This window comes from Poecilia mexicana, unplaced genomic scaffold (assembly GCF_051168715.1).
Source record: "Poecilia mexicana isolate PSO_F unplaced genomic scaffold, ASM5116871v1 scaffold_12, whole genome shotgun sequence".
NCBI classification, from domain to species: Eukaryota; Metazoa; Chordata; class Actinopteri; order Cyprinodontiformes; family Poeciliidae; genus Poecilia; species Poecilia mexicana.
Genome location: NW_028263381.1, coordinates 17,932,215 through 17,958,770, shown reverse-complemented (window position 1 = coordinate 17,958,770; position 26,556 = coordinate 17,932,215). Strand labels below are relative to the sequence as shown.

Below are 26,556 nucleotides of genomic sequence, written 5' to 3'. Positions count from 1 at the left end.
GTGCGTTTTCCTGCTTCTAGTTCCACATCTGGAGGTCATTACCTCTGGGCTGGGATTGGTTGAGGCGGGCAGGGGGAGAGAGTGGGTGCGTTGGGCTGGCTGCGCAGTGAGGTCATCGCCTCGTTGTGGCGACGCTCAGGAACAATGATGCCGTTGTCTCCAGTGACGACGCGCCGGCGTAGCTCACCCCAGAATGAAGCGGGAGGAAAGGTGACCACATTTCAGTGGATGAAGATTTAGGGGATTGGCGCAAGCTAAGGGGAACAACACCTCAGAAAAAAAAAAAAAAGAAAACTTTGATAATGCAATGTGAAGAATTTTTAATTGCAAGAAAAAGTTGTGCTTTTACGACAACTATAGTGTAAAGTTGATCCACCCTGTCCAATTCTTTTGCATATACCTTATAGTTTACATATTTTACACCATGCATAATCTTTTTTTGTTTTCTGAATCTGTTCAAGATGTAGTTCCAAACAACTAAAAAACTGAATAACACTTTCATACTTTTGTTAGACACTGTTCAGCAAATGTCTTTCATCTAAAACTTGGTTCAACCCAGTTGGCCAACAACTTATTCTCTAGGTTATTCTCATCCATCCATCCATCCATCCATCCATCCATCCATCCATCCATCCATCCATCCATCCATCCATCCATCCATCCATCCATCTTTATTTATTTATGTAACACTTTTCATCCAAATGGAACTCAGTGCTTTTACAAACATTAAAACAATCAAAAAATCATGCCAAAAATGCTTTTCTAATTAAATCAACTATCTGTTAGACAACCAGAATATCTGGCATTGGTTTAAATGACCACTTTGGCTCTTAACTCAGACTTAGTTACCTTTTTTTCCTATCTTGAATTATAAGGAATATTTAATATTTTCTATTTCATGTGTAAATGTGAAAATCGTAGTTTATGCAAGAATGTGTTTCGTCTTTTTGTTTAACTGCATTGTATTGTTCCATCTTCATCCTTTTTTTTTTATTTTTGTGCTGTTTTCTCTCCCTCGGAGTCAGTCCATGGCTGCTATATTTTAAAGTGTTTCTGTTCCAACGTGTGTGTGTGTGTGTTACATGCTTCTGTATTCCCAAATGGGTAAGCAATGTCTACAGCTGCTGTTTCTCCTTATAAGGATGCCTGTCTGTGGAAGGAGACGTGGAGGTAAAACTGAGGGAAGAGGAACAGAAAGCTGGCGACTGATTGGAAGAAGACAGGTGCATGAGAGGGAATGAGAACAGGATTGTGAAATAAGATAAAGATGTCATGAAGTAAGGGTTTGGAAAGAGAAGAGGGATGGGTGAAACTCAGGTCAACAAGTTAAAATGTAGAGGAATAAAAAAATGGAAGGCAGGTTATTGTGGCCCATTTTATTATTTCAGTTGGTAAATGTACAGTAGACTGCTGCTATCGCGGCTGAGGTGGACCTCATTAAGGCTTTTAGTTGAACTTTAACAACTTTTGTCAGTTGTCATTTATCTATTTTTGATATTTCGATTTCGTTCGATTAAGCGACTTTAACAAGTCTTGGTCTTATTGGATGGGTAATGGACTTGCTATTGTTTTAGATTGGACTCCAAATGATTTGAGCTTTTAAATTCATTTTACATTTTAGTTTTTGGATATTTTAAATTTCAGATTTGTCTCCTGCAAGTAATAACTTTTTGAAAACGTACTTACCCGGACCAGGGATCGATGGCTTGCGTGTTATTCATACTTATGTCAGAAACAGATTGCAGACAGTTCACATATAAGATTAAGAAAGAGCTCCAATATTATGCACAATGTACAAAACCACAAATCATCTAAACAGTCCAACAACAGCATGGCAGGTATTTTGTGGTCACCGTGTTCGTCATGGGTGTTTATTAACACACCGTTGTCCTCTTTTTGTTCGTCACATAAAAAATAGGTGGTTTTAAAAACCAAATGGAAGTAGCTTCCCCTCCATAAAATGAAAATAAAAAACTTTGCACACAGTGAGGGCTGTAGGAGTCTCTACAGCAGCTCTTTTTCTTACCTCTTCATCTTTTATTCAGCATCTCAAGCACCTTCCTTCACCTTTCTAATATGAAAAATCGCTTGTCTCCCACAGTTTTCCTTACATCTGCAACTTCCTTCATCCTCTCCCCAATTCCCTGGGTTTCTTTAACCCCATCGTTCTCTTTCTCTCTCTCTCTCTCTCTCTCCCTCTCTTGCTCCATCCCTTTCTCAGCTGCTCCTCCCAGCTGTTTAATCACACATGGCTCATGCCTAAAGAAGGGGGGGAGGGAGAGGGGAAAGGGGGACAAATGGGAGGAGAGACGAAGAGAGCCGAAGAAAGAGTGGGTGACAGACAGAAAGACAGAGAGAGAATGTGAGCAGTGGGCTGAGTGTGAGGCACATGGCCACCGAGTGAGAGGTCTTTCATTCTGCTTGGATTATAACTGAGGAAAGAAATCATCTGGATACTCCTCTTCCTCCTCCTCCTGCTTCTCCTGCTCTACCTCTCCTTCCTCACTCCTCCACTTCCCTCCCTTCGGCGTCTCTGATCTCCGAGTTGAGGGACTCTTTGAGAATCTCACCTCTTGTTCTTCTTTCACCTCCCTCTCCCCTGCTTCCCCCTCAGGATGTCGTGTGAGGAGGCTCAGCTCCACAAAGAGAGGCTGCAGGCCCTGGCGGTGAGTCTTTGAAACTCTCACTTTTCACGTCATTCTGCTCATTTTTTATTTTTATTTTTTTTGCTGTCTTTCGTTGACCTCCAGTCTGTTTGTTTTACCGTCTATCTGTGAAAACCGAAGGGACTCCGGGGTTGCTGGACATTGCATCCAGGTTCTTTCGGTGTCTCACCTCAGAGTTCACGCGGTCCTTTCAGCTTCTGTGCTTCTGTTCTATTATATAATCTGTCTTGCAAAATAACCGAAAAAAATCTTTTCCTTTTGTTTCTTGCTTGTTTATTTGTTCAAAAGTTCAAATGTTGACCTAAAAAAAGTGAATGACGCAGACTCAGGAGATTTCTGTATGAATGTGTACTACTGGCCACTGAGTGTGAGACTGTTTAATTTGATACTTTACTGAAATCCTGGCTACAGAACTAACTTGCGACTTTTGTCTGCTTTGTATCTTTCTAAGTTCCACCTATATTCACCCAGATCTTAATCTGTTGTGAAAGACGGAGTCATATTTGTCTGCAAAACTGTGCCGCTGCCTTGCACTCGGGACGGATCCTGAGCCGAAAACTCAAAGTGATGCAAGCTGGAAACCTTTCAGGATGACGTCAGGGTCTCCTACACGTTTTCCTCACGTTGAACAAAGTCCGTTCCTGTTGCACCAGTTGTAATGTTCTTTACTCCCTCGCCAGCCTTCTGTCTCGTAATCCTGCTCCATTTGTCCTGATATTTGTGTCCGTTTTGGTTTTTCTACGTCTTATTTTATAGGAGGAGAGTTAAGTAATGGAGAGATTGGCGGAAAAATCAGCTTTTCAGTTTTTGGTTTGGCCAGATGCTTGAAATTTTCAGTTACATCGACTCCCCCTGTTGAGGTGGTCTCTCAGTAACACATTTGGATACTTACCGTCACGTGTAACGTTGAAATAAGTGCTAATGATTGCCTTTGTGCTAATACGACTCAGAAGCAACGGTTGCACCAGAGTTCATTGCTCACGACTAAATTTGGCACCGAATAGGAACCACAGCATACCTCACACACACACGCAAACCGAGAAGTGTGTATGCGTGTGTGCGCTTGTTTCTGTGGATGTATGGGGCGGGGGGCAGAGTTGTTGGAGCTGCAGATGGAGAAACTATTTTGGCCACGTTGAAAGATGGCAGCCATACCAGCCTCCACATAACATCTAAAGAGGAACAGAGTGGAAAGTTCTCACAGTCTGAGGAAAAGAAAACACGCGTGTTTCGTCCTTACAGAGAGTTTGTTGGTTCTTTGTCAGTTGAGCTGCAAGGAAAATAATTATATTATATAATTTGAAGACGGTTCATGCTGTTCGTTAGGCAGGGGATAGTATGAGATTCTCGTGGTAGCCTTGCAAAAAAGTACCACTCTATCTAGACACTGACTCGCATGCAAAACAAACTTTTATAACGTGAACAAATTGCTTTTATTTAAAACTGCAAAATAAGAAATATTTTTACCGCTTCTGTTTTGATTGAAGATGGGCATTTTATCCCTAAAACAAATCAATCAAACTTTATCTGTATAGCACATTTCAGCAGCAAGGCATTTCAAAGTGCTTTACATCATTAAACACAAAACAAAAGCAAAGAGTGAGTCGTGCACAAGGACTGAAAGGCCACTCGGACAGGAAGAAGCCAATGGTGCATTTGGAGGAAAAAAAAAGCAGGGAGCTTGTGAGGCTGAGAACACCATCCCATCTGTGAAGTGGCAGCATCATGTCGTAGGCTTGTTTTGCTGCAGGAGAGACTGGCATACTTCCCAAAATGTATGAGGAGAGAATATTGTGTGGAAATACTGGAGCAACGTTTCAAACGCTTTGGTGGAAATTGGTCTTCCAGATGTGAAGCAACCATAAACATATCCTCAAATCAGTCGTTTAAGGGAAAGAAAATGAATTTAGTGCCCTTTGCAAAACCCTGATTCTGACTACAGACAATTTAATAGAATTATTGAATAATCAGTAGAAGTGTCTCTGCCTTAGTTTCTGGAAGACCCATGTTTTCCTAGAGTGTCAGTCTGTGCTCCTTTCAATGTGGGAAAAACCACTGGCTAATCTGCCACTTTCTCTTTATCTCACTGAATCCAAACATAGAAGCACTATGAAGGAAAACCAGCAGTTTTGAGTCCGTATTCTCCTAAAATCTTGTTCCTGATCACTACCTCATGACCAGCTGTGATGAAACCCTTTGAATAGATGCACAATGTACACAAGCAGCTCCTGTCTGTGACTAAGGATTTCATCAATATTTGATCACTCCCCTGAGATCTCCTTGTCATCACCATCAATTTCTGTCCTCATTAATACTTCAGAAGAACTTGAGCCAAGTAGGAAGCTTTAAAAGAATACTCAAATGTTTGTGAATCCTTTTCAAACATGACAGCAGTACAACATAAACTGGCCTGTAGTGCAATAAATCAAAGATTGAACTTTCTACCATGCTGGATGCTAAAGTATTGACATTAATAATAGTTATAAGACAGAAGTCATTATAATGTTCACTTGCTGCAATGATCGGCCTGCATCATTCATAAATCATGGTCCTCATGGCTCTAATTATACAGTTAAAGTCTTAAAAATTGAATCATTACATTTGTATATACGTTACTTATTTTTAAAACTATAGTAAATTGAGATTTCTGTTCTATCTGCATTACTCTCAATGAGAATATTTTGAACTTTTTTTTTTTTTTATCCCCACACATACAATGTCTGCGCTCATGTTTTACTGTGAGAAAAATGCTCCAGTTGGTGGATTATGGGCTGCTAATGGCCCTTAACAGTCTGCTCATGCTAGCTGCAGCTTCATAATAATGACCAAATAAATGTGTCTCCAAATGAACACTGTATTAAATGACAGTGTGATATTTGTGTGGGTTTGAGGTTAGGAACCAAAAAAAAAAAAATGCATGAGTAGGCAGGTTTTCTGAAGATAATTTGGAGTCATATTCCACAGAAAAGTTTGATTTCTGAACCAGGAACAGGTCAGGGTCCACTGTGACCGTAACCTCCCTCCGACATTTGCTCACTGCTAAGCTTGCTGCAATTAAACATTTCCCTGAAAATATCAAAATTAAAAACATTTCCTGTTCAGAAGTTTTTTTGTTTTCATATTGTGACTGGAAAAAGATAGATTTTCTGGGGAGGCGTGGTAAGTTGAGGTCGATTATGTTCACAGTCGGTCCTGGCAAAACTCACTGGATATGATCATCATCATAATTCATCTGAAAACAGTTATTGTGCTTTTATTTGTAACTGTAGACCATTCATTCTTTCAGTGTGGTTTGGTTCTGGTTAAACGCTGAAGCAACTTAACCAGGCAGTGAGCTGTAATTTCTTTTCCCTCTTCGTTCAGGGAAAATAGTTTTTTTTTTTTTCTTTTTGAGAGAAGAAATCAAAATTAATGTTACGTGTCAGCCAAAAAGTCAAAACTCTCACTGTGCTTATGAACATAGCTCTTTTCTGTGAACACTAATTGGCCAGATTAGAAAACAGCATCGATGTCTTCTTGTTAAATTCAGACCCACAATTAGTTTGTTATTACCATGTAATTTTGGAAGCGATCTGGAGTACTTTCTGGTCAGGGTTGGCCAAAATACTTTAAGCGCATCTGCAAATAGGTGCTCGTTCACCAGAAACCTTGCATGTGGTTTCAGCATCAGCCAGTGAATGGTGAGCGACTCTTCGCTCTAATTAACCATTACCCATATAGCCTTTCAGCCACAAGCAGTATGACAGCATACATACAAGAGTCTGGGTTTCTGCATGCACTCATTCACTGACTCCTCTGTTGTGTTGTTATGTTTATATAGATGACCTCAGCACTCTGGACTCTAACTTAGCCCCCTGAAACACATACACACACCCACACACACACACACACACACACACGCGCGCACACACACACACGCACACACACAGTGTACAAAAGACCCCAAATTGTCTGACTCCAAGTACAAAACAAAGCAAAAATGATATCTCCCACGTAAACTGATGTTTAGCACAAATATGTCTTTTTTTTTTTTTTGCATCATCTTTAAAATCATAATCTCTCTGCACTTCAAAGTGTGCTATATCTATGTTGATGCCCCAGGACTCTTACATGCAAGACTAATAGACTTTTGCTCACAAACCGCTACAAACCACATATTAGGTTTATTTGAATGGAAGTGAGGAAGAGATCTCTGCAGGTTTTTAGAAAATGGAGAAATCCTAGTGTGTATTTAGTGAGGTGGTGGTGATTAGGGCAGGGTGAGAGTGAGCTGCTGCTGCTGCTGCTGCTGCTGCTGCTGTTGCTGTTGCTGCTGCTGCTGTTGCTGCTGCTGCTGTTGCTGCTGCTGCTCCTGCTGCTGCTGCTGCTGCTGCTGCTGCTGCTGTTGCTGCTGCTGCTGTTGCTGCTGCTGCTGTTGCTGCTGCTGCTGTTGCTGCTGCTGTTGCTGCTGTTACCAATTTTTCTCCACGTTATTGGTGAATATTCTGTTGGAGTTCACATTACATCAAGCGTAGTTTTATTGAGAACACCTCGAGCTATATTTCATTTATGAAAAATAATTTTAAAGAAATTGTAATGAAATGATCAACATGAGGCTTCATTTATGTCATTTACATCACAGTAACTGCTGCCAAAACATCCTCTGAGTAATTTGTCAGACAATTTCAGAAATTTCAAATGTTAAACATAATTAGGTACAACACAAAGTATTTCTGTTTTAATAATAATGTTTTTACTATCAGCACTTTTTTAGAGAAAAAAATCAATCATGAATGATTTAACTTAACTAAGTATCGCCAGCATTGACCCATGTCCTGTTCTTGTTGCTATGGAAAGATTTTTACTTTTTTTAATGCCAATTAAGGAAAGCAATCCAACCCAAAAAGAAAAACAAAATAATATCATTGTCTTTTCAAAAAGCAGTGATGTGAGGTAATTATCAATGATCAGAATATTTACTTGTTTTCTTTTTGTTTTTTTTAGCTTTACAATTTTGGCCTCTTGGCAAAAGGTTTAGTCACCACTGGTTAAAATCATACATTACCACATTTTTAGTTCACATCGAGTCTCTTAACTTTGTAGAATAATTTTTCAATAAGCTGTGTTTAACTGTGCTTCTGTAAAAAATAAATAAATGCAATTATTAACCACAGTTCCTTGTTGTACAAAGGACATAACATAGCAGTTTCCCATAAAGGCCCAAACTCAACTGTAAAGTCAAATTAAATGCTCCAAAACTGTAATATGTAACATATGTTGGATTAAATTATGAGCTGCTCTGGTGAAAATGTGTAAAAAGTCACTTAGTAATAATATTTTTTTCCCAAGGAAAGGTACAGAACATACTCTCCACGATGAAACAATCAAAAAAGACATTCCTACTTTTCTGTCTGATACGTAAAAAATATTATTTCTACCTTCTTTATTCATTTATCATTAATTATTGGCTGTTCACAGCCAGTAGAGACACTGAAGAGCAAATTCAGGTTCTTGTATTTCTGAGGTTTTTCTTACAAAATCAGATCTGTTTAAACAGCTTCCCCAAAATCGTGTCATAGGTTGTGAATATTTGGCAGAGTAGAGGCAGACTATTACCGACTGAGCAAACAGGATTCCAGGGCGCTAAAGAAAACCTAGTTTATTGACTTTATTTTATAGAGGAGGGGGATTGTGCTTGGGGTAAAGTCATTTAGAAAAAGGAAGAAGGGGTGTGTCGTGTTGGGGAGCAAGGGGTCTCGGGCACAGCAGGAGTTACAAGCCCTCTAAAATTAGCAGCAGCTGTCCTGGACCTACTGGTCTTTTGGGTTTGTGAGTGTGTGTTTGTATGTTACTAGTGGCATAACTTCTGTGTGTGTATCAGTGGGAGTTTTGCAGAGACGTGAGGCACGAGAGGCTAGAATGGATTTCTTTATTTCTTGTCACGCTCGTCTTGTTTGAATAATATGCAACGCCTTGCAAAAGTATTTAAACTTCTCGAACTTTTTCACGTGTTTCAGTGATACGGCCAAAAATGTCGACGCATTTGACTGGAATTTCAAATGATGGATCAACAGAAAGATGCATATGACTGCAAAGAGAAAGGGTTCCATGGATTCATTTTCAGAAATGTTTTCAAATAAAGATCTGAAAAATGTGGTTAGCATTCAGACCCCTTAAGTTAAGTTGGAAAGAATCTAGAAGCTGCAATTTTCAAATTCTCAGTCGACTTTAGGTCTGAAATGACATTAAATTGTATCTTTTCAGTGTTGCTGTCATGGTAGAAAGTAAACCCTTACCCAATCTTAAATATTTTGCAACACCTAACAGGGATTTTCTTGCATTTACCTCCATTTTCCCTATCAGCTCTGACCAGATTCTCTGTCCTTATGGTAAAAAAAAAAAAAGTATTTCTGCAGCACAATGATGCCTCTCCATGTGCTGTGTAGGTTTTGTTTTTTTCTGCCACATAGCAATTTGCATGTATAGGATAAAGTTTGGTCTCATCTAAAGCTGGACTAAATTTACAATTTAGGCAACTTCTGCAGGGAGTTGTGTGGGGTTTTATTACGTGTACCAAAGTAAATAAAGTGGATGCCACAAAAGACTGTAAGAACATTGTTTCCTCAGAATCACAATTGAGTGTGTTGAGGTTTGTAGTTATGAAATGAAATTATGTGGGAAAGTCAAAGGGGCGTGGTAACTTTTGTTTAAGGTGCTGCACAATGCAAGCAGAATATTGACAGAACTGCAACTAAGAAGCTTGAAAAGTAGCAAGTTCTGAGCAAAACATCATTCATTACAGCCACATGTAACATTTTAAAATGTTTTTTTTTTTTATGTCGTTCGTATGTGCATTTCAAGGAGCACACAGATTATTTTCACATAACGACCACCTGCTGCTGTCGTCGTGTAACATCAGCACGCGGTGCATTTCAGCGATGTGCTGACTTGGCATTTATTGATACGACTGTTAGCTGAGGAGGTACCAAATTAGCATGCTGTTGTTCACATGTAATGAGTAAAAATTTTGTGAGGAAGGAGGTGTTTGCATTTGCGGCAAATATTTGCATCCATCAAGAGTGGCGAAACATTCACAGTAGAGTATGAAAACACATTTTTTTGCAACATGGAAACATTTAAAAGTTTTTTTTGTTTTTTTTTTGCTTCTTTTAATTGAACAGATTTATTAATTAAGAAATAGTAGTGGTGATATAATTATAAAATGCAAAGATCTTCTAAGCGTGTGGTCACACCAGCGACACGTGAAGCTCCCATCCATTTCAGTTGGTGTTCTCTAAGCTCTCAGGTATGGCTGTCCACAGAACGGAAGACGATATTCCCAGTTAGATTTCTCTGCTGGGTGTGTTGGCATGTACAGAATGTAACCAATCTGATCTGCCGCCCTGCCCTCTTCACAACTCCAACATCAGCAGAACGTTGATTAGCAATCGGTCTGATCTAATCCTGGATGTGCAAGATCAAAACATGCTCTCTCTGAGCTCCGCTGGTTTTAAGGACAAAAACATTTTCACCAGCTCATAAAGACGAGTTTCTGCAGCTTAGCATTCCGTTTCCCGCCCCATAAACACTGTGAATCAGTATTTGCTTTAATGTGTGATCTGAGAACATTTGTTTTACTTTCATCTCCCTTCATTAACTTTTTTTTTTGTTTGTTTTGTTTTGCTTATTTCAAATAAAGAGTGCAAAACCACTCAAAATAATACTTTTCTGCATGGTTTCAGATTGGCAATGTGTTGGCTGGAGTTTTATGTTTTTCAGAATCAGATTCGGAACCATACTTTGACTTTGAAGTCTGATTTTTAGGGGAGGTTCTGTTAAAAAGCCAAAAGCCTGATAGCATCTTACATTTAGATATTTGAATAGTGTGTGAGAGTGTGTAAGAATCAATGTGTGGATTCCAGTGAGAATGAGGCACATTATTAGCTTTGACATGACGTAAGTATTATGTTAAAAAATAAAAATGTTATGCATTAACATTACACAATTGGTGCATGATCAAGTTTCAAGGAAAAATGAACAAAACTGTTCACTTGGAGTTTACAGTGGGGAAAGAAAATCTAGAGATTCACATGAACTTATTTTAAGCTTAAAAATGTCACAAAAACAAATACAAGAGAAAAATCCTGTTTTGTCCTGTTGACCTGTTCTGATGGATTACATTTGGTCTTATAATCCCCTTCTTCCTGATGAAGCATAAAAAATGCTGATGTTTGCCTAATGCATGTGGATATACAGTATTGTTACAAAGTGTTTATGTGAAAGTCACATGCAAAAACTGATGATTTATCAGCTTCTGCTCCGTTTCTCTGTGCAAGAATTTAAAGGGAACTTGGATTAATTACCAAGGGACAGAGAAAAGAGTAGGAGCAAGAATAAAGTATGTGTTCTCAGCTCTTTTATATATATATATATATATATATATATATATATATATATATATATATACCGTATTTTCCGCACTATAAGACGCACATAAAAACCTTCAATTTCCTCAAAAGCCGACAGTGCCCCTTATAATCCGGTGCGCCTTATATATGGACCAATATTGAGCCACAACAGGTCCAGCAACGGACCTTACCACAGGGGCCGCGTTTCATTGGCTAATGCCCATTTTAGGTCACAGTGCAGCTACCACGTGCGTGACCGTCTCACAAACACAAGCTACAGTAGTAAACATATGCTAATGTACATTCAAAACCATGAATGCCGACTTACCCAGCCTTGCAAGAACAATAGGCATCAGTGATCTTGTCCACAGCTATATTTATGCTGAGGGTGTGAGGATCTGCTGTTTTCCTCATCTATCGGTAGCTTTTAGCTGTGACGCGCACAATGTTGGAGGCATCCAGTGGCTCAAACACCTTGATGTCGTCCAAAAAAGATGACATGAACTTGTTGGTTCCCCTGTCCATTGTCGTGGCTGATATGTTGTGAAAATCCGGCAGAAATGCTACGCTAATTAACTCAGATCGAAATGAAAGACTTCATGTTTACACCGACATGCAGTAGGCTGCTTACGTAGTTGGTCCACTACGGTAAGCAGCCGCCAACTTCTTTTTCCCCCGTAGAAGAAGTAGTGCGCGGTGCATGCTGGGATAGTTGTCAGAACACTGGTTTGTTAATAAAGTTTGATAATACATTTAAAGGGGGGGAGGGGCAGGGGAAGAGAGACAGAGACTGCAGCGGCAGCGTGTCGGTTGGTCTGTGTTACCCAGAAAGCAGTTGGGCATAATATCGCAACACCAACACCGTGAGTGAAACAACGACTGGGCCAGCCTACTATATAAAGTACTCGGGGACCATTTCTTTATTAATGTGGATGTGTAATAATAGAGTATGAAGCGTCTATTCTATGCGCCTTATAATGCGGTGCGCCTAATGTATGAAAAAAGTCCTAAAATAGGCCATTCATTGAAGGTGCGCCTTATAATCCGGTGCGCCTTATAGTGCGGAAAATACGGTATATATATATATATAAAGCACTCTTTAAAAAAACAAACAAAATTGTGTTTTAATTGAACACTAACTCAATTAGTGTTCTATTAAAACACTCATTTTAATTATGTTTTAATTATATAATAATAATTTTCATATTATATAATTTTATAATATAAAAATTATATTAAAAAAAAAGACACACACACACACACACACACACACACAAACATACCACCTGAGACATTATGTGCACAAAAAGCCAGTTCCTTGTGCAAATATAACTTTTTGACCTGAGATTTCAGGCTCCAGAAATGAAAACATTCCTTATTTAACAACCATGGCTAAAAAAGGTTTTTAAATAGTCTTTCTGAAATCGAAAGGCAAGTGCATGAAACCACACACATTGTTTCACTTATTAAGCAAGAGATTTCCAACATGGAAAAAAGAAAGCTTCGATAATTTAAAACAAAAGGTGCTATTAAAAGAATAAAATGTGGGTCTTTTTCAGTTAAAACTTGGCATGTGTGAAATTAAACTTATAAGTTTAGCAGCATTCTTGTTTGGAACACCATTTTAATCGGTCCAAGATGGTTCACCACCAGAAACCTCTCTTTGTTACAGCCTTTACTCTTTGTATTTTGGGTTCATTTTTTGGGTTGATTTTTTATTTTTATTTTTTTTAAGTTTTTAAAGTGTGTTAGAAATGATTCCTTCTAAATGTATCTGTAATGTTGTTTGGTTGGGTTTGTTAAGTTGGGTTGTTTCGTTGGTTCGGTTTGTTTGATTTAATCGCCTTGGTTAATTATTTTTGTTTCTTGGTTGGTTGGTTTAACTCATTTGTTTAGTTTGCTTCTTCTTTTAGGTTGGTTTGTTTCTCTTGTTTAGTTGGTTTGGTGGGGTGTGTGTTGGTTAGTCTGGATGAACTCTTTTTGTTTTGGTCAATTAAATTGTTTAACCAATTTGATTTCTTTTCGTTGGTGTTATTGCTGGTTTGCTTTTCTTCTTTGGTTGGTTTGCCGGGGTGTTGGCTGGTTTAATTAACTGGTTTTAATTGATTTGTTTTGTTGACTTAGTTGTTTGTTACTTGTTTAGTTGGTTTCATGAAATGTTGGTTGGTTTGGTACTTTTTCATTTGGATTGTTTAATTGAGCAGTTTGCTTAGTTAGTTTGTTTGGTTAAATTGATTTGTTTAACCTAGTTGGTTTTGTTCGCTTGGTTGGTTTGTTTAGATGAGTGGCTGTTTGGTTTGTTGTGACTAACTAGTTGTTTCGAATGCTTGGTTTGTATGGCTTGTTTTTTGCTGCGTTGGTTGGTTGGATGTTCGTGTGTTGGTTTGACTTGTTATAGAACGGTTTGAAAACACAATAGAAAAATTTAACAGTGTCATGAAGATTGCTGAAACACACACACACACACACACACCCCCACGCATACACGCATACACACACACACACACACACACACACACACACACACACACACACACACACACATACCTGTGACACCAGGTGCACTAAAAGCCTATTTCTTGTGCATATATAACTTTGGTTACATATTTTTGTTGTTGCTGTTCTATATTTTGGGGAACTTTTAGGAACCAAAACCTTTCACAGTTCTACTACAGGAGCCAATCGAACTCAGGCCAATATGTCTTCACTCAACTATATTTAAATTTACAGAAAAGTCTACAAGCAAGGCTTTGACCTCATCTCGTCTCAATATTTTTTTGTCTTTCCGAACATGATGCTAAAAAATGTGCTAAAGCTGGTGTAAAGTTTTAGAGAAACAGTGTTACAAAACAGGAGTTAGAATTAGAGATTAAACACTTAAATAACTCATCATGACCTTCTGTTTGAGCGTGTCCATCATTCTTTCACATTGTGTCAACCCTTGTGGGAAAAGTGGTGACTTCTGTTCAAGGGCCCATGCAGCAGCAGCAGCAGCAGCAGGCCAAGTGGGGACAAAACACTGTGAGTCAGAATGTGGGAAGTCGTGAGCGTGTCACCGAGAATGTCAACATATTTTTCGGAAGAGGAGGATGTCTTTGTTTGGCGGGAGCAAACAGTGAACAGATCAGTGTTGAGGGTCTTTTTCCTGCTTCCTCAATTTGACTTTTGACACCTTTTAATCTGCCTGATAATTAATCTGTTTATGATCCAAGACAGTGATAGTTATTTGAACACAAAGAGCAGTGAAAGTTCCCAGCTACAACTGTACTGCAGATATATATATATATATATATATATATATATTTTTTTTTTTTTTTTTTTTTTTTTTTCTGATAGTCAATCATTTATCCTTTTTTAAATCAAGGTGTCATTTAAATTTAAGTTGTGCTGCTCATTTTTCACTTCAGAAGAAGTCCGTTCTGCCTACAGGCTGTTATCACCCATTCATATCAACAAAGCCAGCTTCATTATGCAGTTTTACTCCACATTACAAGAATGTGTGGGTGGAAGTAGCCCATTTGTCCAGTTTGTCCAGAAGAAGCTGCAACACTTCTTACTTTCATTCATTAAATTTTTCTAGTGACTTTACTAGTTTTCTTGCCTCTTACATGTTTTTGTTCAACGCAGAGCGGCATTGTTGTATGCTAGTCAGCTGTTTGACTACAAGATGGTTAATTCTAATTTTCTACCGTCCTTTAGCTCTTAACTTGGTCTTATAATAGCTCATTGTTACTTTGCCGATGTAGTGAGCTTTAGATCCAGCTGGCGCTCATTTTTAGCATGTGATAGTAATTTGGTATCTAAAGATTTTGGACTATTAGAAGGATAGCAAAAAACTAAAGGAAATATGCGTGTGTGTCTGCATTTGTATGTTTAGCTCAATCCTCAACCAACCACATGTTCTCAACAGTCCCCTGACATCTGTCAGCCATACCGCTGAGGCTATGACTGTACTTTACCAACCATGGGAACTGGTGCTTTGTAGGCTCTTGTGGTGTGTGTGCATGCATGTGTGTGTGTGTGTGTGTGTGTGTGTGTGTGTGTGTGTGTGTGTGTGTGTGTGTGTGTGTGTGTGTGTGCGTGTGTGCAAGAGAGACAGAAAGACAAAAATTACCTCAGTCTTGCTGCAGATATTTTTCCAGCTTGCACTAAAGCTCTCAAACTGTAGCTGCTGAGTTTTTCTCCATGTTTGTAGACGTGTAGAAAATGATCACTGCAGCTCATATTTGCTCCTCCTGAGGCCTGTTTGCTAATTCTGTGGAACAAAACAAGCACACTAATCTCTCAACCATCACTGACTGCCTCAAGCTGTTGCAATGCTTACCTGCCTCTAAGATTTCACTCCTTACACAACTGGACCAATTTTAAATGCTTTATATATATTTCCTAAAAAACCATTTAGCATTTTCTGTTCCACATTTAAGATGTATTTTTGAACTGATCTTTTGTGGATATAATAAGATCAACTCATTTTTTGAAGTTTTCACCTTTAATATATTCTGATACCTAATGGTTCCTGCATAGCAACAAGAAGAATAAAACATAAATATAATAAGACGATAAAAAGGGTGAAAATTCAGGGTAACACTGAGTTGAGACAAGGCTCAAGCTAGATCTACAAGAATTGTTAATGGCTAAGAAAGCAGAAAAGAAGATGTCTATCATGGTGTAGTCGTAGTCACTCCTCAAATTTGCTGCCGTTTTTATTTTTTCCAACTTAATATGGGGTTTTCCATGCCACTTTTTCCTCTATTTTCCATCTCCAAAGTCCATTCTACTCTTTCTTCTAAATTCACTATGCCTCTGCTTTGTTTTAGCCATGCTCTAACGTTTATTCACATTTGGGGGCTTTCCCTGAAAGTTATATTTAGCCGACAGGAAATGTCCTAGAAATCCTTGTTTCACTCCCACAGAAAGAGAGTGAGAGAGCTCTGTTCACATGCTTAGTATCGTATGTACTCATGCCCCAAGAAGGGTTATCCTGGAATGACTTGTGTTTATGTTTCCATGTTTTCCCTGTGCAGGCAGTTTGTACATCAGCCTCATTCATTTCTCTCCAAAGTCGAGGATCGTTTTCTCTCTTCAAGTTTAGGTTCGGCATCAGGGTCTAATCCATCATCCCTGCATTGGTCTGCGCCTTAACCCCCTCTCAAAGTTAGATAAACTCTGACCTCCAGCTATTTCGACGTATTGCTTCCTCTGTGCGAACAGTCCCATCTCATTATCGTCTCAGTTTCTCACAGTTCTCTCTCAAGGTTAAAATAAATACGCGCCAAATATCCTGAACCAGTTTAGTAATGCCAGCAGCCTGAAACAGAAATCATTTTTAAATGTTACAATTGAATATAAGTACATTCACCTTGTCAAATATTTAACATTCCATGTAAATAAATAATCTTTCATATTGTTTTTTTTTTCTTTCTTACCTTTCAGGAGAAGCGGAAACGACAAACTGAAATTGATGACAAAAGAAGTCAGCTTGACGAACTGGTGCTACAGCTTCAGCATGTTAAGGTTGGTAGGTCTGTTCATGGACCTCAGAAGCTACAAAATGTGCTACGTGGTTGATAAGCTGACTTCATTCATGCCGCGCAGAATTAAGTCACCTTGGTTGATGAAATACGGTCCACACCAGCTAATTAAGTCATAATATAGAATGGCACAGCTTATTGAATTGCTCAATACGTCACATAATGGCCTCATAGCAACTGACTGTATTAAGACATACAAAACCAGCCTGTTTTTGCCCTTTACCTTTAGCATTTTAACCCAATAAACTACACGTGGGCTTCACATGTTTAAAATATTTGGCTTATGTTTGACCACGTGTAACCCATATGGTTCGGCCAGATGGGTCCCACATGTGTTTCCAGTTTTGATTGCTCATACCCATTACCAGACCTTTGTCCACTTCGGACTCGCAGCATAAACCTGCATAGGATTGACTGTATTTGCTCACATTTAATCCAGCAAACCAACCAGTGTGGGTCACACACGTGTTAACGGAGTTCAATGGATAAACTCAATGCTAACTAAGACTTAAATGGGGTTTTCAACTGCGTTTGCCCATCTGAGTCCTAGCAAAACCCATGTGGTGCCCAGCTCCACATGTTGGCTGGACAAATAACTTCTTCAGTAACTTGTACCAGTTCCATCCAAATGCCCAACACTCAATTTGGCTTGTGTGCAGGCATAAAACAGCGAAGGTTGTTTTCTTATTTGAAGAGAAACCTTTTAAATCCGAGCACACCCACAAATAAAACTTCTAACACTTACTGCCAACCACAACTGGTGACCCAGCCTTTGCTTTTGATTCAGTGAACAAGTAAAAGGCATTTAAGAGTTCATCAGTGGAGGAAAAAAAAGTAGAAAAAATACGTTTAATGATTTAATTATGTGGTGTTCTTTAAATCTCTTTCTTTAAACAAAGGGTAAATGGCTGGATTTTACTCGTAAACCTAAAAAAAGGCAGCGTAAGCCTTATCAGAGAGAATCAAACTAAACTCATTTGGCACTAAGAGAATAAATACTAACAGTCAAAAGGCAGATGTAAGTAATGATAAAATATGTTTCACAAATCTGCTGGGTTTCATTTTCTTGTGCTGCCCTGCTGCAATGTAGTTGTTTGTTTTTCCAAAAAGACTTATTTGGAAAATCCTGGAGGCTTTGCAGCTGTAGACTCACTGGGTGGTTAAGAGCATATGTGTGGTTTCTCATTATTCTGAAAACATCCATAGTAGCCAGCTTTAATATTTGCAATAAAAACACAATCCAATCACAAATTAGAGTGATAAAACAAATTTTGCATCAATGGATCCTTTGTTGAACAGGTTTGAATCCACACACTGGGATTTTTCAAGAATTTAACACCCATTTAAGGGTTATGGGAAGGAGAGACACATTGATTAAAGCCGTGCGAATTGAGATTCTAACAAGTAATTTTGCTAACAGTCGAGCTGTTCTTGAAGAAAACAGTGTCAGGTAACTTTTGTCCTATCAGATAAAAGAGAAATGTCTCTTTAGGTTGATAAAAAAAAATAAAAAATAAAAAAACCTTTCAGAAGTTTGAGAACCCTTACGGAAAACTCTCAAAGGTCAAAGCAGGAAAAACAGTTCAAAGAGCAAACTCGAAAGATAAACAACTGTGGAGAAACTCTGATGGCAGAGCAGAATCAGCTGAAATGAGAGGCTTTATTCTGCTGCTTGTGGATGACGGAAAAGGTCAAGAAGTTCATCAAGAGAAAACAGGCTGCTACAGAGCAATGTTTCTCTAACAAGTAGTGCTGGAAAACACGTTTTCTCTGATACTTCAAAGTCTTCTTGAAACAGTGATGTTGTTTTCCTGCTCCCTTCATAAAAGTTAGTCAAGCAGCAGTCAGTCTACTGCATGTTCTCCCTGTGCATGGTGGGTTCTCTCCGGGTACTCCGGCTTCCTCCCACATTCCAAAAACATGACTGTCAGGTTAATTGGCCTCTCTAAATTCTCCCTAGGTGTGTGTGTGTGTGTGCATGGTTGTTTGTCTCTGTGTTGCCCTGCGACAGACTGGCGACCTGTCCAGGATGTACCCCGCCTCTCGCCTGGAACGGGACAAGGGTGTACAGAAAATGGATGGATGGATATTTCAGTATGTTTAGAAATAAGCGCTTCTGAAAGATGCATTACTTGTCCAATCTCCTAAATTACTTCAGCTTTTTACTCTACGACAATGTCATTAGGACTTGTTGTTACACCTTGACGTAAATAAAAATATCAGATTAAACTGTATCTCCATCTCTTGTCTATGCGCAAGCTAGTATTAGCATTGCAGCACAGCAAGACAAAACAAGAAACTAGAAGAGTAGCAGTTTAAATTGAAACACAACGGTGTGACTTATCAACTCGTGTGTGTCAATTGGCATTTTAAGCTCACATTAGAAGCAACATACTGAAATGTGTTGTGACAGGTAATCCAAACATAAGAGTTTCATTCCTTATTTTTTATCATCTTGTAATCGGCTATGCTAAATTGCATCTGTGTATGTCTGAAAGTCTCTGTGTGGAATAGTCGGTGACTGGAGACCTTCCCAGGGTGTCCCCCTGTCTTTTGTCTATTGATCCCTGATTAGCCACTGGACGTAAGCACTGCCCTGCCAGGCTTGGAAGGTGCAGAAAAAGGAAGTTTTGATTATATTTTCTGGTGATCTTAAATAGACAGGCCTGTAAAAATGCTATTGGATAAAATAACTGATGAGTAAACTGAAGTACAAGCAGTGTAGGATTTCCAAATAGATGTGGTTTTGACTCCAATCTCATAGATCAGGAACATCATAGTAAGTCAGGATCGGTGAGGACATTTTGTAAACTGCAGTTTGCAAAATGATGACGAAATGCTTAGCCTAAATCAGAATTTTACACATTTCAAGCTTAAATACTTTTTGATGAAAGTTTAAAATTTAGAAAAAGGAAACTGGATTTGCTCTACCAAAGCACTCCGACCTCTAATGACCAAAGCCACTGTCCTGCTCTTTTTAGAAATCTTACTTACTGCCTCAATGTGCGTGAACTCCCGATGTAATCAACATCTGGTAACACAGTCGCATTTTATGGCCATTACCCCTGAGTGCCACACGGCCAGGCACCATGAAGAAGGCTTTGTTGGGCGTTCTCCAGAGACGCAGTGGGCCTGGGAGAGGAAATGGAAACTGGAGCCCAGAGAGTTTGATAAGGACCTCAAGGCTGCACGCTCCAAATCCTTCAGAAAGGAGGCGTTGATCTGAGTCTTGGACTGTGTAAACATATTACTAATTCCAAAGCAAAGTTTAACCACAACCAGCACTTTAAGACTGGGTTCCCATCAAACACTGTAGATTTCACACACGTCTTGTGTGTGAAGTCCGCACATGAATTTAGATCTCACGGTATTTTCACCGAAGATAACGTCTTAATGTCTTCTTAATATCTGAAGATAGCCCAATTATCCAGAGTGTAAAGTTTCCTGCAAGTCAGCTTGACATGATCCTTAAAGTTCACTACTTACTGGATTTCTCCTGAAAGATATATCTCATTATACACATTCTAAATACATTTTGGTGAGAACCATGCGCATAGATCCTCAAAACCTCAAATAATTAGAATGGATTTCAGGTTTCCGATGAGCGACTCATGCAACGTGCCGACGTGAGCAGCCGCATTCTGGTGGCAGATGGTTAAATGCTTTCTAAGTGTTTGTGCAGCTCCTCGCACTTTTAACGTTAAGCTCCCAGATCTACAGTCAAGCAACGGACTGAGCGTAAACAGCCAAAGGTGAAGCAGAGTGTTCACGCTCGACTCTGTTGTGGCAACAAACGAAGCCGTACAGGCAGATGGAGACGTTAGTCACATAAACACAGCTTCAGAGGCTCCTATAAAGGACCCCCACCAACCTCTGTGGGTGAGAAGACTGGCAACTCAACTCTGTGGTCTTTGTATATTAAATGCTCCATGAACCAAACAAACTTTGTTCTACGATTTACTGTAATGCCTAATTAACATAGTAAATCTTATTAATTTAAACACTGCAGAGGTGGACGGAAACAGGGAACAGATAAAGCTGTAAACAGATTTTACATTTAAGTACGGTAAACCTTAATGGAAAACTTTTTTTTTTTTCTTCAAGGGAATTTTCTGCCATCATTATTTTAACTCTGTTATTTCCATTGCAGGAACCGGCGCCAAAACGGATACTAATAGTTATTTATCCCCAAAAAAATCTATATGCATTTTGAGACTTCCCTGAAGCTTCGGGGTGGAGCTCTGTGGATGGCATGTGCATTTCCACAGGTTTAACATTCCCAACATTTTGCTGCCGTCATCTGCGGCATTTTACAATTTAAACAGCTAAAGTTTTGGTTTTCACACCCAACATTCACGCTCACTTTCTTATGCCGAAGATTGCAATTTTCTAGTGGTTTCATAGTAATTTATTTGGAAGGTCACACCAAAATGATTTGAAATGTTATTTACACAGAGCTACCTATAAATGCTAAGGGGTGTTAGAGGTAATTCTGTCATGTTTTATGTGTTTTAGTTCAGGTTTGCAAATAAAAACAATGGAAATTGACCCCCCCGCCCCCCCCCAAAAAAACCACAGGTTCCTCTTTTGGGGCGTGACATTTCACCTTTTGTCTGTTAAATGGTATCCTTGCAGTCTACTGTGATTTCAATTATGTTTCAGAAAGTAACCTCTGTGACAAAGTCATAGCTTCATGTCATTCGTTTAAAATTCATAACAGAGAGCTAATACAACTGGTTTTGTGTTGACACCTAAATCTCCCTTATTTTACTGTTTATTTCTGCGTCGTCTGCAGTCCAAAGCAATGCGGGAGCGATGGCTTCTCCAGGGGATGGGCGCAGAGGAAGAGGCGGCACGGCGGAAACAGCTGGAACACGACGAAGAACAAGGGAAGAAGCTCGAAGACATGATACAAAGGTAACGCGCTGTTGCTGTTTGGATTTGGGTTGTTTTTTTTTCCCTCATGCTCGTCTTGGCTCGTTCAAAAGTTACACTTCATCACAGAATAGACTGTTGCAGGTTTGCAGCGAGAACGTTGTCACACTTCAAGACAATCTGACTCTGAACGGATGTTTGTACCGGTAAATTAAAGCTGCCACATCTGCTAAACATGCTGTTGCTCTGTAACAAAAGCTTTTGACCGATTTATTATAGATTCATGCAGATCACATAATCTATTTGGATTCCCTTTGTGACTTTGTAGTTTATTGTTTGTTAGTTTTATTTTATTTTATTTTATTTTTTTACATTTTATTCATGTTCTAACCAAAATAGGTTATCTGTCAAAGACAAAACATCAACTGCAGCATCCGTCTTACCTGATGCTCATTATTGACGCGAGCGAGAACATGTGGAATGTCGATGGAAAATTATAAGGAGAGCAGCTGAAAAGCAGGGTGTAGCTCTGAAAGGGAGGCATGACAGATACCGAGAGGACTGAAAAATAAAATAGAAAAAAAAAAGGGAATGAGTGATGTGATCCTGCATGAATTTCCCTTGTTTGTGACTTTGGGAGGAGCTTCCTGATTCCCACTTAGCATTGCTGCAAGACAGTCACTTATTCCCTGGGGAGGTTTATGGCATGAGATCATGCTATGAATAACGTGCCAGCACCACACTAGGTTTGAGATTTAGATTGTGCTGAAGCAGAGGCAGACTGATTTAAAAGAAAAGAGTCTGCAGTTATATTCTCTGAAATCAGATGGGGTTTTTTGTGGAGCTTGCAGCTTTTATAAACAGAAAATAAAGTTTTAGTAAAAATAGAGGATTTTTTTTCACCAAATCTTATACTTAAACTTATTAAAAAATTACCATATACCCTTTTTCAGTATTTTTTCACAGCTCCATTTATATCCTTATATTTTAAGGATATTTATTCTTTAAAAATAAATATCGAATTAAAATCCTCTTTGAATTCAGGTGCATATGTTGCCTTGAAGTGATTTTGATAAGAAACTTTTTTTTTCAAATCTTTGTGAAATTCACTGAGTAATCTTTAAAAAAAAATCCCATGTTTCTGAGTGAAGCAAATAAAATCGGTAAACCCAAACTTGTGTAAATGCCTAACAGTTTTAACATGACATAGATCTAACCAGCTATAGCCTCAATGTCATCAGGAGTAAAGCAACTCCTGATGGAATCACAGCGGCTTTTTACAGTAGAAGAAGAATGAATGGTGAGATTAGAGCAGACCCAGATGTTCTGGACCAGTCTGCCATCATTGGCTCACACTCCAACTCCAACTCCTCATCTGTCACTTCAGTGCATGAAAGAGACTCTGTTGACTGCTGTGGATTATCACTTGCTCTGCAATAACATCAACATAAGACGCTGTCAGGGACACGGAGCCAATAGTCGATCTGGTGTAAACAGCACAGCAGAGAATGGTCAAAGAGCGAGCATTGTGGCGCTCCAGTGCAGTTGTTCATATGAATCACTTCGTTCAGCTGCTGTCGGACAGAACCGCTTTCTGACACCCTTTTAAACATATTGCTCTTGCTGGTTGTAATTACTTTGCAAAAGCCAATTAAGCTTTTAATCGCACAGCTTGTTTTATTTTTAGTTTTAGTTTCTGCAGCAGGCCTGAGACACACTGAAAGAGGACAGAAATAACAGTGACACTGCAATAAAACAACTGTGATTTCAGCCTGAACAAGCTTCAAAAAAGGGACTGGAGTCAGTTTCAAACCCCAGTATGAGGCGCCAGAATAAATCCTGACTGTACTGCTTTCACCAGACAGCAGTGAGTTTTGACCGAATCTAGATACAGCATTCAGTCCAGGTCTTGTAATGTCAGATTTCCAGACATCTTGGTTTTTTCGTGAACCAGGATAACCGATTTTGTTAGAAAGACGAGTTCAGATTAGGGATGCAAACAATGAAGCGACTTACATTTACTTGGTTTGTTTTTAGCTAAGGAGTTCCAACCAATTAAGTAAAAACGTCCACTTAGTTGTAGTTTGGCCGCCATCCAGAAGAGGGCGCCGCTGGTCGTCTTTAAGAGGAGCCAGTTGGCTTGCGGACTACTTGACCAGAACGGGAAGGAGAAACGTCACTTTAATGCAGATCTCTTTTGAAACCCTCAAAAAGCTTCTTGAGGTTCATCTTTTATCTTTCTATTCAGCAACTTAAGAATAAGTTGCAGAATAGAGGTTCCTGTTTTGTTATGTTTTATAAATATATCTAAGTTTAATAATATGAGAAAACCACCCAATTCTGTTTATTCAGTCAATACTTAATACAGCGGACACAAAGGAATGTTGTTTTTTTTTTTTTAATTCAACATATTCTGAACTTTTCATTCAAGAGATCTCAGGTTTTTAAGAAAATGGCTGCTTAGCATTAGCCAATTGAATAGATCAATTAACTTTAGCTTAAGTCATTAATCCATAACCTGGATCCCTTATTCGGATGTGTGAGGTTAAAATTATTCATCCACTAAAGATCACAGAAAACTTGTGTGGAAGTCTAAAGAGTTTTTTATTTGCTACTTGAACGTGTGACCCCTTTGCAATAATGACAATCCGTTAAGAAGTTGAAATAATATCCCAATTTCTTGTGCCTAGATAAAAAATTAGTGGAATTACTTAGCAAAAAGAGCAGAAGGTGTTCTGTTAATTTGAAAGCTTCCCCTCGTTCATTTCTTTAGGATTTAGATTCGGAGACGACATTATATATTTTAAAAAAGTATCAAAGGACAAGGTAAGGAAACTCAGAACAGGACAAAAAAGGCGATTAGATGAAGTGCAAAGAAGAACTGAAGGATTTTTGATTCTTGAGTATCTGTAATTTACTGCCTTCACCTCAGGTGGGAAAAGAATGCTGAGAAATTCGACACTTTGTCATTAGTCTGATGACTTTGTGTGAAGGTGGGACATATTTCTGTGTATATGTTTGAACAGGAGAGGATAGAGGGAGGCGAGCACGTGTTAGCATGTGAGTGTGTGTATGTGTATGCACATTTTAAACGGAGGGTGTGTCGTCTATATTTACTCGCTGTGGGACACCGTCCCAGAATATCCTGCAAGAGGGGGATCTGGAGTCTTTCCACTGCTGAGAGGGACAGAGGTGAACTGTTGGGGCTCACTAGTGAATTATCTCAACACGCTGGAGCACGAGAGAGAGAGAGAGATAAATATGGTGTGATCAAGTTTAAAGCCTGGATTTCTGTGATGAAAAGCACACACACTTCCATTCCCCTACATCAAAGAAAAGTTTCTGAAATACGGTCTCAGTCCAGACGCCCTGTTCATCCTTGCTGGCTCTGTTCTATTGCAACATGCACCGGTGGACACTTCAGTTAGAATGCAAGAGACAAAGACAGCGGAGTTGGGTTTTATGGATGCCTTGTAGTTTTTTTTTTTTTTTTTTTCTAGTTTTCGAAGTGGAACAGCTGTGTGTGTCTTCAGAGAGCAACTGAGCTACTGAGCTAGAAGTGAACAAACGTCCCTTCAGAATATTCGCTGGAATGTAAAAACTTAATGAAAAACATGTTGTTAAACAAAAAAAATCCCTCCAAAACATCTGGAGAACAACGACGGCTTTATGCGCCGTCAGCCTTAAACTACAAATCACATTAAGAAATATTATCCTTTTTTCATACAATCCCTTGCAAAGGTATTTAAATTCCTTGAACTTTTCAACCTTTTGTATGTAGCCACAAAGTTCTTTGTGTCTTTTTGAGATTTTTATTTTTATTTTTTTGACATACTGACACAAAGTAGTGCACAAATGTAGGGTAAAAGGAAAACGTTTTTACTTGTTTTATGAATAAAAATCTGAAATGTGCACGTATCTGTGCTCTGTCCTCTTTATCCTAGCTATACAGTTGAAGGAGGTGGATACTTTGGCAAAGCACTGTACTTAACTACTGAAACTGACAGGGAGACGACGAGCACAGACAGAGAGATAACAGAAGACATTTCAATGTGTGGAGAAGACGACTCCAACTCTGCAGAGACGCACAAAGGGTCTGAATAAAAGCGTGTAGCTGCAGCCGTTGTGGTTTTACAGACTGGGATAAGTAAACACAGAGAGGGATATTTAGCAGAGGAAGGTCTTTTCACAGGGTGGCACTGACCCATGCCTGCCCACACCGTGCCACTTTTGGATTATGGCTCGTTTTATGTCGCAGTAGACGGCTTTGTGCAGATGTCGCCATCATTGTGAGGGATCGGTGTGGTTTCCGTTCCGTGCACGCATCTGCCTCAGATGGTCCGGTTATATTTTACCGCTCTATTTAAAGCAAGAGCAATGCGGCAAGGGGAGGCCTTTGTGTGCTTATTTACACCGACGGTGCACGTATCAAAATTAACTGTGGGTCTGCGGTATGTAATTAATACACCCTGACCCACTTTTCACACGCTTTCATCCGTGTTTAATATAGTTGCGTAACCAAACATTATTGTTTATATGTGTAATCATAGTCATCCTGACGTTCCCCAGTGAACCCCTGGCCTCCTCTCATTGCAGATCAATGCTGTTGCATCTTATCTTGTTGCAGCTATCAATAAATTACCAGACCAGAAAACCTTTTAGTTCTGAACTAAACACAGGAGATCTTTGTGCAAGCAAGCTTCACACACACATTGCAGCAAGCTCAGTGAGATGCCCTGTTACATAATCCTTGCAGAATTTTCTTTTTTGCTTCAGAAAGGTAGCTGTAGTTTTTCCAGGTGTGGGAAAGTGTGATGCATTTTGGATGCCTGCACAGAGGTCCAGCTCTGAGCTCTGAGCAGACGGAATGTGCCTACTCATTTTGCTGCTGTTGCCAGTATTTCACTACGCAATACTGTTTATCCTCAACATGTACCAACGAGCTACTGTAATCACGTTAGGGTGTTTTTTGTTGTTGCTGCTTTTTAATCAAGCCTAAGGAGGTGACCTTCTTGCGAACAGGAGACGAAGACCTTGCAGACCTTTAAAAACCTAGAGGTCTGCAAAGTCACTGATTGAACTGATAAATGTATGTGT

At 39.2% G+C, this 26,556-nt stretch overlaps 1 protein-coding gene across 2 annotated transcripts in view; it reads left to right on the top strand.

The window, feature by feature from the left end:
- The first annotated feature begins 2,289 nt into the window (after positions 1 to 2,289).
- The window catches only part of palm2akap2 (PALM2 and AKAP2 fusion), a 73,097-nt gene continuing 48,830 nt past the window's right edge, over positions 2,290 to 26,556 (top strand). The window contains exons 1-3 of one of the 2 annotated variants that reach the window (XM_088011031.1): positions 2,290 to 2,666; positions 16,487 to 16,567; positions 21,380 to 21,501. In XM_088011031.1, coding sequence (XP_087867157.1) covers positions 2,616 to 2,666; positions 16,487 to 16,567; positions 21,380 to 21,501 — 254 coding nt within the window. In that variant the 5' untranslated portion in view covers positions 2,290 to 2,615. The remainder of the gene's footprint in view (positions 2,667 to 16,486; positions 16,568 to 21,379; positions 21,502 to 26,556) is intronic. The other variant, XM_088011030.1, reaches the window with a different exon arrangement.